The sequence below is a fragment of the Bufo gargarizans genome, chromosome 4 (genome assembly GCF_014858855.1).
Source record: "Bufo gargarizans isolate SCDJY-AF-19 chromosome 4, ASM1485885v1, whole genome shotgun sequence".
Lineage (NCBI taxonomy): Eukaryota > Metazoa > Chordata > Amphibia > Anura > Bufonidae > Bufo > Bufo gargarizans.
Genome location: NC_058083.1, coordinates 151,893,178 through 151,910,375, shown reverse-complemented (window position 1 = coordinate 151,910,375; position 17,198 = coordinate 151,893,178). Strand labels below are relative to the sequence as shown.

Genomic DNA, 17,198 nt, shown 5'->3' with positions numbered 1-17,198 from the left:
GGTCCTTGGCTCTCCAATCCTTAGCAATTCTATCGGCAGTGCAGAATGCTTAGGTTAAAATTAATGTAGAGCAGCGCTCCAGATGGTGACCAAAATGGTCGCCAATGCGCCTTAAAATTTGCAGATGGCGACAAGACTTTTTAGCCTTGTCGCCATTTGCGACAGGGCTGCCGCGCTGTAGCTGAATATTGCGGCGGGGCATGGGAGCCAATAATTCCTTGCACCGCCGCCCCAGCGCAGGCGTTCGCTCAGCAGCACAGGGGAGAAGGAAGCAGTCTCTCCCTCCCCCTGTGCCGCTGCCACCAATGAAATAACAGAGGCGTAGGGGAGGGGCTGTGGCCACTGCACCACCAATGACAGGATGCCGCACCTCAGGGGTTAACTTCAGCGGATCACAGCTTCCTGTCATAGAGGTTGGGTGCCGGCTATGTGATTCTGCAGCCGGCAACCGTCTCCTGTATTTGAATTTAATGGGTGAGTTCTCATCATTAGTGGCACAGCACACCCCCCCCCCCCAATCCCAGTATAAAAAACATTGGTGGCGCAGTGGCCCCCCCCCCCCCCAAGTATTAGTCATTGGTGGCAGTGGCCACAGGGTCCCTCCCCCTCCTCCTCAGTGCCAGTTCCCATCGGAGCCCCAGCAGTGTAATCGCAGGGCTCCGATCGGTTACTATGGCAGCCAGGACGCTACTGAAGCCCTGGCTGCCATGGTAATCTCCCTGCTGCTGGGAAGCAGGGACAATGTAAAGTCCTATTCATCTTAATAGATCTCTATTAGGGTGAATAGGACAAGGGTTGTAGCCCCTAAGGGAGCTAATAGTAAAAAAAAAGTTGTAGTGTTGGCTCATTACTGTGACCTGTGTCTCATCTTATCCAAGTCTTTTTTTTTTTTAATTATTATAATTTAAATATATTTTCAATTTGGTGACTAAAAATTTATTTTGGCTCCTACATTTTTCAGTTTAGGAGTCAATGGCTCCTGTTTATTTTATTATTTTTAGTCTGGAGCACTGTAGAGTATGTGACAATTTTATTCCATTCAATGCTTGTGTCAGTCCGGCTGTCTCTGAATGAAGGTAGTTCTGTATGTGGCCTGCCCTATAAAGGCACACGTCGTTAGGTATCGGTTAATTGAAGCATACAAACATTGGTTCGAGGAGCAGCTTTTGTGTAATTGGCTGCATTAGATAGATTAGTCACTGCTAATTGATAGATGTTGATCACAGCAAATCTTCCAGTTAATCTGCTGAGGATTGATGTCATTATAGAGACTCTGTAACCAGCCTTATCAGGAAGCATTGCCAGGTAGTCATTAGAGAACTGAAAGGCTGGGTTCACACGAGCGTGTCCGGATGTGTCCCTGTGTATTGCGGCAAACCCGCGCGATTAGGTACGCAATTGCAGTCAGTTTTGACTGCGATTGCGTTCCGATGTTACATTTTTATCGCGCGGGTGCAATGTGTTTTGCACTCGCGTGATAAAAAAACAGGCTGTGGTACCCAGACCCGAACTTCTTCACAGAAGTTCAGGTTTGGGTTCGGTGTTGTGTAGATGTTATTATTTTCCCTTGTAACATGGTTATAAGGGAAAATAATAGCATTCTAAATACAGAATGCAAAGTAAATTAGGGATGGAGGGGTAAAAAAATAAATAAAAATTACTCACCTTCTCCTCTTGATCCCGGTCTCTTCTTTACTTCTTTAATGATGAGCTGTCGGCTAAAGGACCTGTGGTGACGTCAGATCACATGTGATCTGACGTCACCACAGGTCCTAGCCTGTAATTCATCATTAAAGAAGAGACCGGGAACTGCGCAATCAAGAGGAGAAGGTGAGTTAATTTTTAAAAAATTTTTATTTAACCCTCAATTGATCACCTACTAAGCATTCTGTATTCAGAATACTATTCTTTTCCCTTATAACCATGTTATAAGGGAAAATAATACAGTGAATAGACTGTCGCCTAGCAGCCATGCGTGAAAATCGCATCGCATCCGCACTTGCTTGCGGATGCTTGCGATTTTCACTCAGCCCCATTCACTTCTATGGGGCCTGTCCTGCGTTAAAAACGCAGAATATAGAGCATGCTGCGATTTTCAAGCATTGCAGAAGTGATGCGTGAAAAAAAACGCTCATTTGCACAGCCCCATTGAAATGAATGGTGCCGGATTCAGTGCGGGTGCAATGCGTTCACCTCCCGCATTGCACCCGCGCAGAAATCTCACCCGTGTGAACTCAGCCAAAGGCTATCATCTGATTTCCTGTATTTTTCACTTCACAACAGACCCCTGAATGTCTTAAGGCTCAGCCCATATTAAGCCCCAACCCCTGAATGTCTTAAGGCTCAGCCCATATTAAGCCCCAACCCCTGAATGTCTGATGGCTCAGCCCATGTTAAGCCCCAACCCCTGAATGTCTGATGGCTCAGCCCATATTAAGCCTCAACCCCTGAATGTCTGATGGCTCAGCCCATATTAAGCCCCAACCCCTGAATGTCTGATGGCTCAGCCCATATTAAGCCCCAACCCCTGAATGTCTGATGGCTCAGCCCATATTAAGCCCCAACCCCTGAATGTCTGATGGCTCAGCCCATATTAAGCCCCAACCCCTGAATGTCTTAAGGCTCAGCCCATATTAAGCCCCAACCCCTGAATGTCTGATGGCTCAGCCCATATTAAGCCCCAACCCCTGAATGTCTGATGGCTCAGCCCATATTAAGCCCCAACCCCTGAATGTCTGATGGCTCAGCCCATATTAAGCCCCAACCCCTGAATGTCTGATGGCTCAGCCCATATTAAGCCCCAACCCCTGAATGTCTGATGGCTCAGCCCATATTAAGCCCCAACCCCTGAATGTCTGATGGCTCAGCCCATATTAAGCCCCAACCCCTGAATGTCTGATGGCTCAGCCCATATTAAGCCCCAACCCCTGAATGTCTGATGGCTCAGCCCATATTAAGCCCCAACCCCTGAATGTCTGATGGCTCAGCCCATATTAAGCCCCAACCCCTGAATGTCTGATGGCTCAGCCCATATTAAGCCCCAACCCCTGAATGTCTGATGGCTCAGCCCATATTAAGCCCCAACCCCTGAATGTCTGATGGCTCAGCCCATATTAAGCCCCAACCCCTGAATGTCTGATGGCTCAGCCCATATTAAGCCCCAACCCCTGATTGTCTGATGGCTCAGCCCATATTAAGCCCCAACCCCTGAATGTCTGATGGCTCAGTGTATGTATATATATATATATATATATATATATATATATATATATATTCCCCTTAGGGACCGGTCTCATTTTCACCTTAAGGGCCAGGCCATTTTTTTGCAAATCTGACCAGTGTCACTTTAAGTGCTGATAACTTTAAAACGCCTCGACTTATCCAGGCCATTCTGAGAATGTTTTTTCGTCACATATTGTACTTCACGACACTGGTAAAATGAAGTCCAAAAATTTTTTATTTGTAAAAAATTGCATATTTCCAAGTTTCAATTTCTCTACTTCTATAATACATAGTAATACCTACAAAAATACTTATTAATTTACATTCCCCATATGTCTACTTCTTGTTTGGATCATTTTGGGAATGGCATTTAATTTTTTGGGGATGTTACAAAGTTTAGAAGCAAATCTTGAAATTTTTCAGAAATTTTCAAAAAACCACTTTTCAAGGACCAGTTCAGGTCTGAAATCACTTTGTAAGGCTTACCTAAATAAAAATTACCCCAATCTAGAGACTACACCCCTCAAGGTATTCAAAACCGATTTTACAAACTTTGTTAACCCTTTAGGAGTTCCACAAGAATTAATGGAAAATAGAGATACAATTTCAAAATTATACTTTTTTGGGAGATTTTCCATTTTTATATATTTTTTTTCCAGTTACAAAGCAAGGATTAACAGCCAAACAAAACTCAATATTTATGGCTCTGATTCTGTAGTTTACAGAAACACCCCATATGTGGTCGTAAACCGCTGTACGGGCACACGGCAGGGCACAGAAGTAAAGGAATGCCATACGGTTTTTCGAAGGCAGATTTTGCTGGACTGTTTTTTTGACACCATGTCCCATTTGAAGCCCCGCTGATGCACCCCTAGAGTAGAAACTCCAAAATAGTGACCCCATTTCAGAAACTATGGGATAGGGTGGCAGTTTTGTTGGTACTATTTTAGGGTACATATGAGTTTTGGTTGCTCTATATTACACTTTTTGTGAGGCAAGGTAACAAGAAATAGCTGTTTTGCCACTGTTTTTTATTTTTTGTTATTTACAACATTCATCTGACAGGTTAGATCATGTGGTATTTTTATAGACCAGGTTGTCACGGACGTGGCGATACCTAATATGTATACTTTTTATTTATGTACGTTTTACACAATGATTTGTGATATAAGGTGACAAAAATTTTTTATTTTTTTTTACTTTTATTTTTTTACGGTGTTCACCTGAGAGGTTAGGTCATGTGATATTTTTATAGAGCCGATCGATACGGAAGCGGCAATACCTAATATGTATACTTTTTTTTATTTATTCATGTAAGTTTTACACAATAATATTTTTGAAACAAATCATGTTTTAGTGTCTCCATATTTTGAGAGCCATAGTTTTTTCAGTTTTTTGGCGATTATCTTAGCTAGGGTCTCATTTTTTGCGGGATGAAATGACTGTTTGATTGGCACTATTTTGGGGTGCATATGATTTTTTGATCGCTTGCTTCTACACTTTTTGTGATGTGATTTATTTAGCACAGTTTTTATTTTTTACGGTGTTTATCTGAGGGGTTAGGTCATGTGATATTTTTATAGAGCTGGTCGATACGGACATTGCGATACCTAATATGTATACAGTACTTTAATTTGTAAGTTTTACACAATAACAGCTTTTTTTAAACAAAAAATAATAATGTTTTAGTGTCTCCATATTCTGAGCCACAGCTTTTTTTTATTTTTTGGGCTCATTTTTTGCGGGATGAGGTGACGGTTAGATTGGTACTATTTTAGTGGGCATACACCTTTTTGATCGCTTGCTATTGTACTTTTTGTGATGTAAGGTGACAAAAAAATTGGTTTATTTAGCACAAGTTTTTAATTAGAATTTTTTACTGTGTTCATCTGAGGGGTTGGGTCATGTGATATGTTTATAGAGCCAGTCGATACGGACGTGGCAATACCTAATATGTCTACTCCCCCCCCCCTCCTTCCCCTATGATGATTTTGTTTATTTTTACTTGAAACTTAAAAATTTTTTGGGGGGAGAACTTTGTTTTTTAAACTTTTTTTTCTCACTTTCTTTTTTTTTGTCCCACTTTGGGACTTTTGGGGGTCTAATCCTTTACATTGCATTCCAATACTTCTGTATTGGAATGCATTGGCTGTATGAGTAAGGCTACTTTCACACTTGCGTTCGGGGCTCCGCTTGTGAGTTCCGTTTGAAGGCTCTCACAAGCGGCCCCGAACGGATCCGTCCAGCCCTAATGCATTCTGAGTGGATGCGGATCCGCTCAGAATGCATCAGTCTGGCACCGTTTGTCCTCCGCTCCGCTCAGCAGGCGGACACCTGAACGCTGCTTGCAGCGTTCGGGTGTCCGCCTGGCCGTGCGGAGGCAAACGGATCCGTCCAGACTTACAATGTAAGTCAATGGGGACGGATCAGTTTGAAGTTGACACAGTATGGCTCAATTTTCAAACGGATCCGACCCCCATTGACTTTCAATGTAAAATCGTGAACAAAAAAGAAATAAAAAAAGAATTTATTTTTATTTTTTTTGTTCATGGTAATGCAAACTGATCCGTTCTGAACGGATCTAAGCGTTTGCATTATAGGTGCGGATCCGTCTGTGCAGACACCAGACGGATCCGCTCCGAACGCAAGTGTGAAAGTAGCCTAATACTGTGTGTATTACTCATACAGGTTCCTGCCTGTGAGATCCAGGGGGGATCTCACAGGCTCTTCACCAGAAGGCAGCGTGGTGCCTTCCTTAGGCATTGCGCTGCCTTCCATGCCATCGGGTCCCCCCTACAGCCCCACGGGGACCTGCGCAGCCGCATGTTAAAGCTGCAAACCGCAGGACCCCCCCCGCGCATTTAGCCAAGGTGCCTGCTCAACGATTTGAGCAGGCACCTTGTTCCGATCACCGGGCGGCGGTGATCGAAAATACACATGACGTACCGGTACGTCATACCCCTGAATGTCTGATGGCTCAGTACACATTAAAGCCTGTGTTACAGAAGCCGATTGAGCAAGCAATTGTCGGGAGGAAAGCGTTTTTATGTTGCCCTTTTCTGAGGGCCATATATATATATTTTTTTTCTGATGATGGTCTTGTGTGAGGGCTCTTTTTTTTTTTTTTTTTGCAGGATGAAGTAGGGGTGGGCGGTATAGGCGATATGCGATATAAATTTGGGCCACGATATGGATTTTCGCCATATCGCCGGTCCGCGATATGATCGCGCACCATTTTCTCCTGAGCCGGCCAGCACAGTGGAGGGAGAAGGAGGGAGTCCCTCCCCACTGTGCGCGGCTGCCGCTGAACGCCATTGAGGACAGAGGAGGAGGACGAGGGGAGGGACTGTGGCCACTGCACCACCAATGAATGTGCCGGCCATATCCCACAGGGTCCCCCCATCATTGGTGGCAGTGGGCAGTTCCGATCGGAGTCCCAGCAGTGTAATGCTGGGGCTCCGATCGGTTACCATGGCAGCCAGGAGTCACGCTACTGAAGTCCTGGCTGCCATGGTATGTTAGTCAGCAGCATTACACTCACGTGCGCCGTGGCCGCCGTGCGCTCCTTCTGTCTGTGTGGCAGATTGCTAATACTGTAAGCATTAGCAATGCGCCGCACAGACCTATGAGAAGAAGGAGCGACCGGCGGCCACGGCGCATGTGAGTATAATGCTGCTCACTAACATACCATGGCAGCCAGGGCTTCAGTAGCGTGACTCCTGGCTGCCATGGTAACCGATCGGAGCCCCAGCATTACGCTGCTGGGACTTCGATCGGAACTGCCCACTGCCACCAATGATGGGGAGGAGGGGGGGACCCTGTGGCCACTGCCACCAATGATTAATACTGGGGAGGGGGAGGGGGAGGGGGTTTGCGTTACCAGAGGGGGCTGATCAGAGGCTGGGGGGGGGGGGCTAGATCAGAGGCTGGGGGGGGGGGGCTAGATCAGAGGCTGGGGGGGGGGGCTAGATCAGAGGCGCTGGGGGGGGCTAGATCAGAGGCTGGGGGGGGGGGGCTAGATCAGAGGCTGGGGGGGGGGGCTAGATCAGAGGCTGGGGGGGGGCTAGATCAGAGGCTGGGGGGGGGGCTAGATCAGAGGCTGGGGGGGGGGCTAGATCAGAGGCTGGGGGGGGGGCTAGATCAGAGGCTGGGGGGGGGGCTAGATCAGAGGCTGGGGGGGGGGCTAGATCAGAGGCTGGGGGGGGGGCTAGATCAGAGGCTGGGGGGGGGGGCTAGATCAGAGGCTGGGGGGGGGGCTAGATCAGAGGCTGGGGGGGGGCTAGATCAGAGGCTGGGGGGGGCTAGATCAGAGGCTGGGGGGGGGCTAGATCAGAGGCTGGGGGGGGGCTAGATCAGAGGCTGGGGGGGGGCTAGATCAGAGGCTGGGGGGGGCTAGATCAGAGGCTGGGGGGGGGCTAGATCAGAGGCTGGGGGGGGGCTAGATCAGAGGCTGGGGGGGGCTAGATCAGAGGCTGGGGGGGGCTAGATCAGAGGCTGGGGGGGGCTAGATCAGAGGCTGGGGGGGGCTAGATCAGAGGCTGGGGGGGGGGCTAGATCAGAGGCTGGGGGGGGGGCTAGATCAGAGGCTGGGGGGGGGGCTAGATCAGAGGCTGGGGGGGGCTAGATCAGAGGCTGGGGGAGGCGGGGGCACATGAGAGGCTGGCGCCATGGTCAGCTCCCTGCTGTTGTGTGCACAAAGCACAGGGCAGCAGGGAGAGTGTAAAGTCCTATTCACCCTAATAGAGCTCTATTAGGGTGAATATGACAACGGTTCTAGCCCTTAAGGAGAGACTAATAGTTATTAAATAAAAAGTAAAAAAAAAAAAAGTTTAACCCCCCCCAATATAGAAAACAATATATATCACATATCGCACATGATTAAAATTATATCGCAATATAGATTTTAGGCCATATTGCCCACTCCTAGGATGAAGTGAGGTTTTCATTGATATCATGTTGGGGTACATGAGATTTTTTTTTTGATAGTTTGACATTGATTACAGATGAGCGAATTTCAACTTATGAAATTCGTTTTGGTAAAAGGTGAATTGCGTTATGGATTCCGTTACCACGGACCATAATGCAATTCTATGACGGAATGCACAACGGAATACCTTTAGAGGCATTCCGTTATTCATTCCGTCATAATAGAAGTCTGTGGGCTGCAAAACTGATTCGGCCCGTTTCCGCACTGTATACATCACACACTGCACTGTATACATCACACACTGAACTGTATACATCACTTCTGTGTGCATGTAGGCTTATTATGTGCTGCATTACAGTACGATATGGGTTTTTTGATTTTTAGTGCACAAAAGTGTCCATAGCTTTTAATGCATGTACGTTTTTTGTGTTTACATTAAATATATGGCAAGAATGTGATGTGAACCCGGTCTAACTGACCGGGAAGACGTTTCCATTCACGAGCCTGTCTTTTTACCAGACCAAAAAAGTGCTGCACACAAGTTGTTGTTTTTTTGTCTGGTCTTTAGACAGAATCTACAACAGAGGTTCCAAACGCAGCCTCCAACACAGATGTGAGCAAGTGTAGGTATATATATTATGTATTTGAATTACTGCAAATTTCATACTCCTCCACGGGTAAAAATACTCTTCAAAAATGGTCAGAGGACTATTTTTACTCTTCTGGAAAAAATGTAGTGCGACCTCTGCACTTATTTATTTACAGGCTGCTGCAGGTTCTACTTCTTCCCCGGAGGCCTAAGGACCTTTGAGATGAGCAATCGTATGACATGTACACATCAATCCCAAAGGTCCTTTACCCTCTCCTTCACACATCTATGCCTAGGAGGAATTGTACACCATGGTTTTTGCAGTGAATTGCGTCGAAACTCACAATAAAACCGTGATGTACAATAATCCCCAAAGACACAGATGTGTGCAGGGCTGGAGGCCAGTTTCGCTTTGCCACGTGAACAGTGTGCCACTGGGTTTAGTGCAGTCCATAGCGTCTAAAACCTTTTGACACAGCTCGGAGGTTTACGTCACTGGAGATGTGGGACCCATTAAACCATTTGAATATTTATTTATTTCTCTCATGTCTCTACTTTAATTTTTTTTTATTTGTATAATTGAATTGGGTTGCTATGCGGCAGATACAGGTAAACCTGTTTTGATTTTGATATAAACTCTACAATCTGATTAAAGGTATTTTTCTTTTCAGGAGAGTTCTGCATGTGAATTCCATTCAACCCAAGTGAAAAATGAGCTCCTGGAATCTGGAGAGGCATCGTCCTTTACAGTACTGCAGGCACTTCTTGGCAGACAATGGAGCATTTCATGGTAAAGTCTGATTGTTCATCTTCTACATTTTCTGTTCTAGAAAGAAAGCAGTAAGAAAAGTCATCTGTGTCTGAGCAGATTGTACCTGATACTTTTCCAAGACAGCAGTGCTCCATTTTGGGTCTGTTGGTTTGAAATGAATGAGATTTTAAAGGGAACCTGTCCGTGCAAAAGCGCAGTGTATTCTGCAGACAGCAGCAGGTTATAGAGCAGGAGGAGCTGAGCAGATTGATAAATCGTTTTGTGGGAAAAGATTTAATATAACTTATATTTTATTCACTTAAATCTCTGCTGTTTCTGGGCTTTGAAGTCAAGGAGGCGCTCGTAGTTGTAGGCTTCGTTCACATCGTTCAGCCTTTCCGTACTCCTGCCCCGTTTAGGATTCGGCACATAACGGCGCCCACGGGCCCTATAGACTATAATGGGGTCCGTTAGATTTCCGCTTAGAAGATTTTTTAAGTGGAGACAAAAGTTGTGCGGGCAGGACTTTTGTCTCCGCTTCAAAAATCTTCTTCTGAGCGGAAACCTAATGGGGCCCGTGGGCTCCGTTCAGCTCAGTTATGTTTCTAATCTGTCCTTTCCGTTTCCCTACCCCTAAACGGAGCAGAACGGGAAGGCTAAACACCGATGTGAGCGAAGCCTTACTGAATATTTTCTCATAAAACTATATATCAATCTGCTCTGCTCCTCCTGCTCTATAACATGCTGCCTGTACGTCAAACACAATGTTCAACGTGACAGACTCCCTTTAAAGAGAATTTTTTTTAGTACAATCATTTGTTCCCTGGGCACAGGATGACTGTAGTGGTCATTGCACTTTGTATTATATCTTCAGTTCTGAAAATTTTTGACACATTTACATACAGTACTTCATGTTTGAATTATATTGATAGCTCTTCTTCCTAGCGTCAGTTTCATGTGTTGCTCTTGGATTTCCCAGTTGTTGCATCCTATGTCATACTTTGGGAGCAAGAAGAATCGTAGATTGAAAGTATTTACCTATTAATTTTAAATATAATATAAATATATGTGTTATTGGGCATTCCTTATACTACATTGCAGGGGCATAACGACCATAGCGGCAGACCAGGCGACTGCTATGGGGCCCAGGGCAAGAGGGGGCCCAGTCTTACTTGGGATTATCTCCTCTTCTACTTGGTCAGGACTCTACCCTGTAAAGGCACAACTTTTTGCAAATGAGGCAGTGGGAAAATGGTCAAACAAGGGTCATTGAAACAGGTTTAGGCTACTTTCACACTAGCGTTCGTCGGTCCGCTCGTGAGCTCCGTTTGAAGGAGCTCACGAGCGGACCCGAACGCCTCCGTCCAGCCCTGATGCAGTCTGAATGGAGCGGATCCGCTCAGACTGCATCAGTCTGGCGGCGTTCAGCCTCCGCTTGCCTCCGCACGGCCAGGCGGACAGCTGAACGCTGCTTGCAGCGTTCAGCTGTCCGCCTGGCCGTGCGGAGGCGAGCGGATCCGTTCAGACTTACAGTGTAAGTCAATGGGAACGGATCCGCTTGAAGATGACACCATATGGCTCAATCTTCAAGCGGATCCGTCCCCCATTGACTTTACATTGAAAGTCTGAACGGATCCGCTCAGGCATCTTGCGCACTTAGAAATTTTTCTAAGTTATTAATGCAGACGGATCCGTACTGAACGGAGCCTCCGTCTGCATTAATATGATCGGATCCGTTCAGAACGGATCCGATCAAGCGCTAGTGTGAAAGTAGCCTTAGGCAGAAACCCTTCTGTCCTGTGTGGGGGGCCTGGTTTGATCCTTGCTATGGCGCCCTTCTCTATGTAAGCTACTGCTACATTGTTACATATTTCAAACTAGCACCTGAATCAGAATGATTTTAAAATTGCATTTAGGCACTGAGTTATTTAGCAGTGTGTGCCTGTGTAGCGCCCCCCCCTGAATTCTATGTCCACCTCATTGAGGTGGGGGACACATGCTAATTTGCATCCTGCCATCAGCCAGATATTCTGTCAGCAGCTAGAGGTAGAGAGTTAGGCTGGGTTCAGACCTGAGCGTTTTACAGCGCGTTCCTACGCGCTGTAAAACGCTCAACAGGCAAGAACCAATGATTCCCTATGGGAATGGTTCTCACCTGAGCGTTTTACAGCGCGTACGATCGCGCTGTAAAACGCCCGACGCCCCAAGAAGTACAGGAGCTTCTTTGGGGCGTCTTGTCACGCGTTCCCGTACATAGACTTCAGCGGGAACGCGCGACAATGGGCGTTCGCTTGTCTCTGTATGCGCGATTGCAAACACCCGTACAATCGCGCATACAGAGCGTACGTTCAGTACGCTCAGGTCTGAACCCAGCCTTACAGGTAGAGAGCTGCAGTAGAAAGGACGCACCCCACTAGAAAGGATGCTCCCTGAGCTGCTAGCCTTTAGAAAATATAGGCGAGCAATGAATGGAGAGGTTGCTTGCTGTATGTGAGGTGCAGGTTTAAAAGATTGTCATGTACTATATGATATCTAATTTTACTTTTTTACATTAATCCTGGAATAACCCCTTTAAAGAGGACCTTTTACTGGTTCTGATGTTGCGGTACTAATAGTTCCCACTGTAGGGTATGTTTAGGAGATATCATTGCGCAAAAGTTTTTCTGGTCTGCTGTTCCGTTGCGTCGCTGTGCCCCCTGTTCAATGCTCTGTATACTAATCAATAGCATCGGTACAGGGAGGAGGAAACGGCCGTGTTTCGCAGGGAGCGGGCGGGGAGGGGCATCTCCTTCTTCCTGACTGTGAGCTGTCAAATCACAGTGGAGCGCGTCACAGCCATTGAGACAAAACTCAAGCTCACCTTCTCCCTGGCTGTGACGAGGTTCGCTGCGAGAAAGACGGCCATCTCCTCCTCCCTGGACGCCCAAACCAAGGGGCACAGCGACGCAACGGAGCAGAAGATCAGAAAAATAATTAGCCTAGACATGCCCTACAGTACAGGTATTGATATTGTAATGTCAGAATTGGTGAAAGGTCCTCTTTAAGGTACAATCTGTTATCATCTGATGGAACCAAAATATGCAGATACATTTGATAAAATCCACAGGAAACGTGTCTGTATTTTTTATGCAATGGTCATGCAACAGTCTGCAGGATTTTTACAAAATTTTTATTTGCTTAATTTCATAAAATTAAAGTCCATCCTGTTGGGGCATTATTTAATGGTGGAGATGGGACAAAACCGCAGTAAGTGCTGGCCAGCAGTGCACCGAGTTATGGGCGCATACGAGTAGCGGATGCTCCGCTGTTTCTGTAACACCCATAGCAGTGAATGGGAGCTACGTAACCAGCGTAGTACAACAAGTGACATTGTTTTCCATAACTTCCAAGTTCCGGAAACAGAGTAGCTTTAGGTGCGGGGATATTTGTAAAGCTCCCATTCTCTGCTAAGGGATTCACAGAAGCAGCGAAACGCCGGCCGCTTGCCCGTTTCTGTTACTTCTTCTTCTCTTGCCAGCACTTACTGTGGTTATTCCCATCTGGGCCATGAAAGGGACGGGATGTGGGAACCCCCTTTAATGATAAGATTATTAAAGTTGTCGTTCATTTGTAAAACGGGTCGTACATACTGAGAAACGACACCAATACTTATCAGTATACTTATGACGGCCACTAGGTGGCAGTAAAGGCACATCTATTGCACATGGCACGGTACGCAGCCTCATTCATACTTTACTGTTCTCTTGTTTAAAAAAGGAAAAAAAAATTTTTTTACGTTGTGTATAATTAATATATGCGTGTCGGCTTCTGCGGACTAATTCATTCATGAACAATACTATACCATTGTTGCCTGCATTCAAAATCATCTTCAGGGAGATCTGAGATATACACTGCAGAAATATTTTTTAATTTTGTAAGCTCAAGCCTCAAGTTTGGATTCCCCCCCCCCATAAGGACAAATAATGACAAATTGTGTTAACAGTGACAGGAGAACGCCCCCAATAAACCTTGCCAGCAGACTTCCTCCAGTAAGCACAGGTGCCAGCAGTGCTCCCCCTAAACGATGCCAGCGACGTGCTCGCTGACCACACTGGCAGCAGAGGGTCTAACACAGAAAGTGCAGAAAAACGACTTCCCTTCATACAACCATAGAATTAAGATAAAACTGTGACCGTCACTGTGGGAAGGTCACTGGTCTGCTATTTACTTACACACCTAGGTATTCTATGCGCTTTACAGTGTAAATGTCACAGAGGAGGTGAGTGGGGTGGCTTGTATGTAGATATGTCTGCATCTCGCTAGATTGACATGGATAATACTTATCACACAACATGCAAACATCCTATGGCTTAGGTCTTCTTCCCATCATACCTGGTCCAGTCAAAGTGGAGGGTGCAGCAGTTGCAGAGAGGAGCCGCCCCCGTTGCTCCTAGAGCCTCATTTCCAAATATTTAAAACATAATTTTTCTCAGCAATGTGGGCACATAAGAACATGGGACCAACACAGATGCCTTCAGCTGCTAACTGCACATGTAACAAGTCAGCCAGTGTCATAGGTACATTTAGGGACATCCATGTGCCCTCTTTGCTGGTATCTTATTAAAATATCTCTGCAGCTTCCCTATACTGTATGATTTTTGTAGGACATACCGTATGCCCTGGCCCTCCACCATCCATGCTCCCTGATGGTCGTTTGGAGAGCCTATCCAGTCACGAGGAAGCAGTGAGGTGACCACACATGACTCTTCTGTAGTGTAGAGGAAGCTTCTGGCTCCAGAATCCAGCTGCAGTTAGGTAGAGCATTTGCACCCCAACCAGCTATGCTTGTGGTAAAAGCCATACTGTTCCCTGCTGTTCTGTTCCACCTCTATGGTTCTCTCACTGGTCTTCCAGTCCCAGTCTATCAACTTCCATACAGATGGGGTCACGTGTGCTGCTGCAGCCAATGACTAACCTCAGCAGTCCATGCCACATGAGTCATCGGCTGCAGCAGCACACGTGATCTTGTCCTTGCGGAAATTGACAGTCGACGACCAGAAGACCACTGAAGGGAACCAGTGCGCTGGAAAATGAGCAAGTGAGTGTGAATTTTTTAGCAGATACAGCTGACTGGGGAGCAATAATTTATTTTTTTAAACTGGACACCCCCTTTTAATCTGGCTCTGCCTTTTTTCAGTTAGAGACATGTCTACATAGCTGTATTAGATCAAGCACAATTCATGGCAAATGGTGTGCCTACCATAGGGGCAGGGCATGGCATTGAGGTGTTGTTTCCTCTGCTTGGTGTGACAGTCGTAGCTTCTACCTGCCGCCATTGAGTGGAGCTCATGGCTTACATACCATGTATATAACATTTCCGTAGACCTAGTGGAATCGGTCTACATTTTGTACCGTTAAGAAATTAATCAGCACAGAGATTTGGACCTGAAAAGAGAATTGAGGAGAACAACCTGAATAAAGGCATTGTACTTTTATATGAGTGCGGAGTGCGACTATATGACCCTATGTGTACAGGCGTGTATCGCACTATGTTCCAGTTTGGTTTTTAGCTTCTTCAGCATATCCCTGATCTCTGAGCAGTGTGGCTAGAGGATAATTTGCAGTCTAATATCTGTGTACTATAAAGATTAATTTTCCTTATTTGTCAGTATGTCACCAACTGCTATAGGTAAAGTGCAGAAACACATGGCAATTGGGTGCAAGAATAGCTGAAGATTGTCTCTACTACTTTCTAAAATAGCTCCTGTCACCTCTCCAGACATGTCTGTTTTAGTAACTGAATCATGAATGAATTACCGTATTAGCAGTTTGCAATGAAGGTCCAGATGGGAGTTACTGTTAGGATAGTGTCTGACTGTGCAGGGACATACCCCCAATTGGTACCGCCCATCTGGACCGGCAAACTGCTAGAAATTCATTCATGATGTCTAATTGGTATAATAATTGACTAGCACATCAGAGTCCTAAGAATACGTTTCAGAATTGTCATTACATGGGACTGCAAGTAATAGCTAGCACATACATGTCAGGAGAGGTGACAGGTCCTCTATAGTGCCCCCCATAATAAGTAGTTGACTACTACACATTCCACTACCTTTTGTGTCACCCCCATTTCCTTATAGATTGTAAGCTCCTGCGCGCAGGGCCCTCACTACTAGTGTTTCAGTTTCTATATTAGCCAGTTACGTTGTGATGTGTAGTTTTGTGCATAAACCCTCTAAATTGTAAAGCGCTGCGGAATATGCTGGCGCCATATAGGTATAGGTTATTATTATTATAAGTAGCCATATCTGTTTACTTGTGATTTTTGTATATATTTTGTAATGCTGCTTAGGCTACTTTCACACTTGCGTTTGATCGGATCCGTTCTGAACGGATCCGATCATATTAATGCAGACGGAGTCTCCGTTCAGTACGGATCCGTCTGCATTAATAACTTAGAAAAATTTCTAAGTGCGAAAGTAGCCTGAGCGGATCCGTTCAGACTTTCAATGTAACATGTAAGTCTGGACGGATCAATGTTTCAATGTTACAATGTTTCAATGTTACATTGTAAGTCTGGACGGATCCGCACGGCCAGGCGGACAGCTGAACGCTGCAAGCAGCGTTCAGCTGTCCGCCTGGCCGTGCGGAGGCGAGCGGAGCGGAGGCTGAACGCCGCCAGACTGATGCAGTCTGAGCGGATCCGCATCCATTCAGACTGCATCAGGGCTGGACGGAAGCGTTCTGCTCCGCTCGTGAGCTCCTTCAAACGGAGCTCACGAGCGGACAGCAGAACGCTAGTGTGAAAGTAGTGTAACCCTGACAGTCTTTGTGATATGCTGTAGCCGCAGTATAAAAGGTTGTAGGATTTTCACAATGCCCTACTCCGCTTGCATGGCTGTTGGATAATTGTGGCGGGCTGTTGTGTGTTCACATTGTGTTTTCTGAATACATAGTGGAAGAAAATACACGAAGGAGCCAGAAGTCATTCCTTTTATGTCCCCTTAGTGGTTAAACAAACCACGTCATGCTTTGCATGCAATAATCCAAGCTTTGAAGTGAGTGCGGAGGGGCAGGCAGCCCCCATACCTGCAGAGCAGATAACCAGTCTTTCCACTTTACCTGCAAAAGGCAATCTATCGTTTGTGCTGTGCCTTTTTTTTTCTTGTAATTTAGCCTTTAAAATGTGTGGAAATTGTTTCTTTAGTGACCAGAAAAATATATTTTATTGCTGTATGAATATGAAGTGGTAAATAATATCCTGTTTCACGTGTCTGAAGCACAGCAGCTTGTATGTATTTGTATTTTACTACTACTGCATCTTCTACTACTTCTTCTACTACTTCTACTTGTGTATTTGCTACTTTTCCAGAACTCTGTATTTTATATGAAAACTCTGCACTATCCGGGGCAGGTGCCTTTATTTCCCGGTGATGAGCATAGTGCCCGGCTCTTCTCCGCTGTGACACAGGCACCAGCTGTTCTACAAATATGTCATTTTACTGAGGTTAATCTTTTAATGTATTGGGTTGATTTGACAGCTAACCAAGTGCCACCATACAATGGCTGAGCCATAATCATACCTGCAGTTCTTCGCATCTCAGAAGATGAAAGGGTTATAAAAGAAAATGATTGTCACCGTTGTGGAATTCTAGAAACAGATTGCCGAGCTCTAAGTGACCAAAAGTGTATTGATGGTTTGAAGGATGTGATAAATGATGGCGTTT

General features: G+C 45.8%; 1 protein-coding gene across 1 annotated transcript in view; it reads left to right on the top strand.

Annotated features, from left to right (window-relative positions):
- PLCH1 (phospholipase C eta 1) overlaps positions 1 to 17,198 on the top strand; it is a 263,641-nt gene that overhangs the window by 17,127 nt on the left and 229,316 nt on the right. Inside the window, exon 2 of the mRNA XM_044290631.1 lies at positions 9,410 to 9,528. Within this exon, the coding sequence (XP_044146566.1) occupies positions 9,450 to 9,528 (79 nt within the window). The 5' untranslated portion in view covers positions 9,410 to 9,449. The remainder of the gene's footprint in view (positions 1 to 9,409; positions 9,529 to 17,198) is intronic.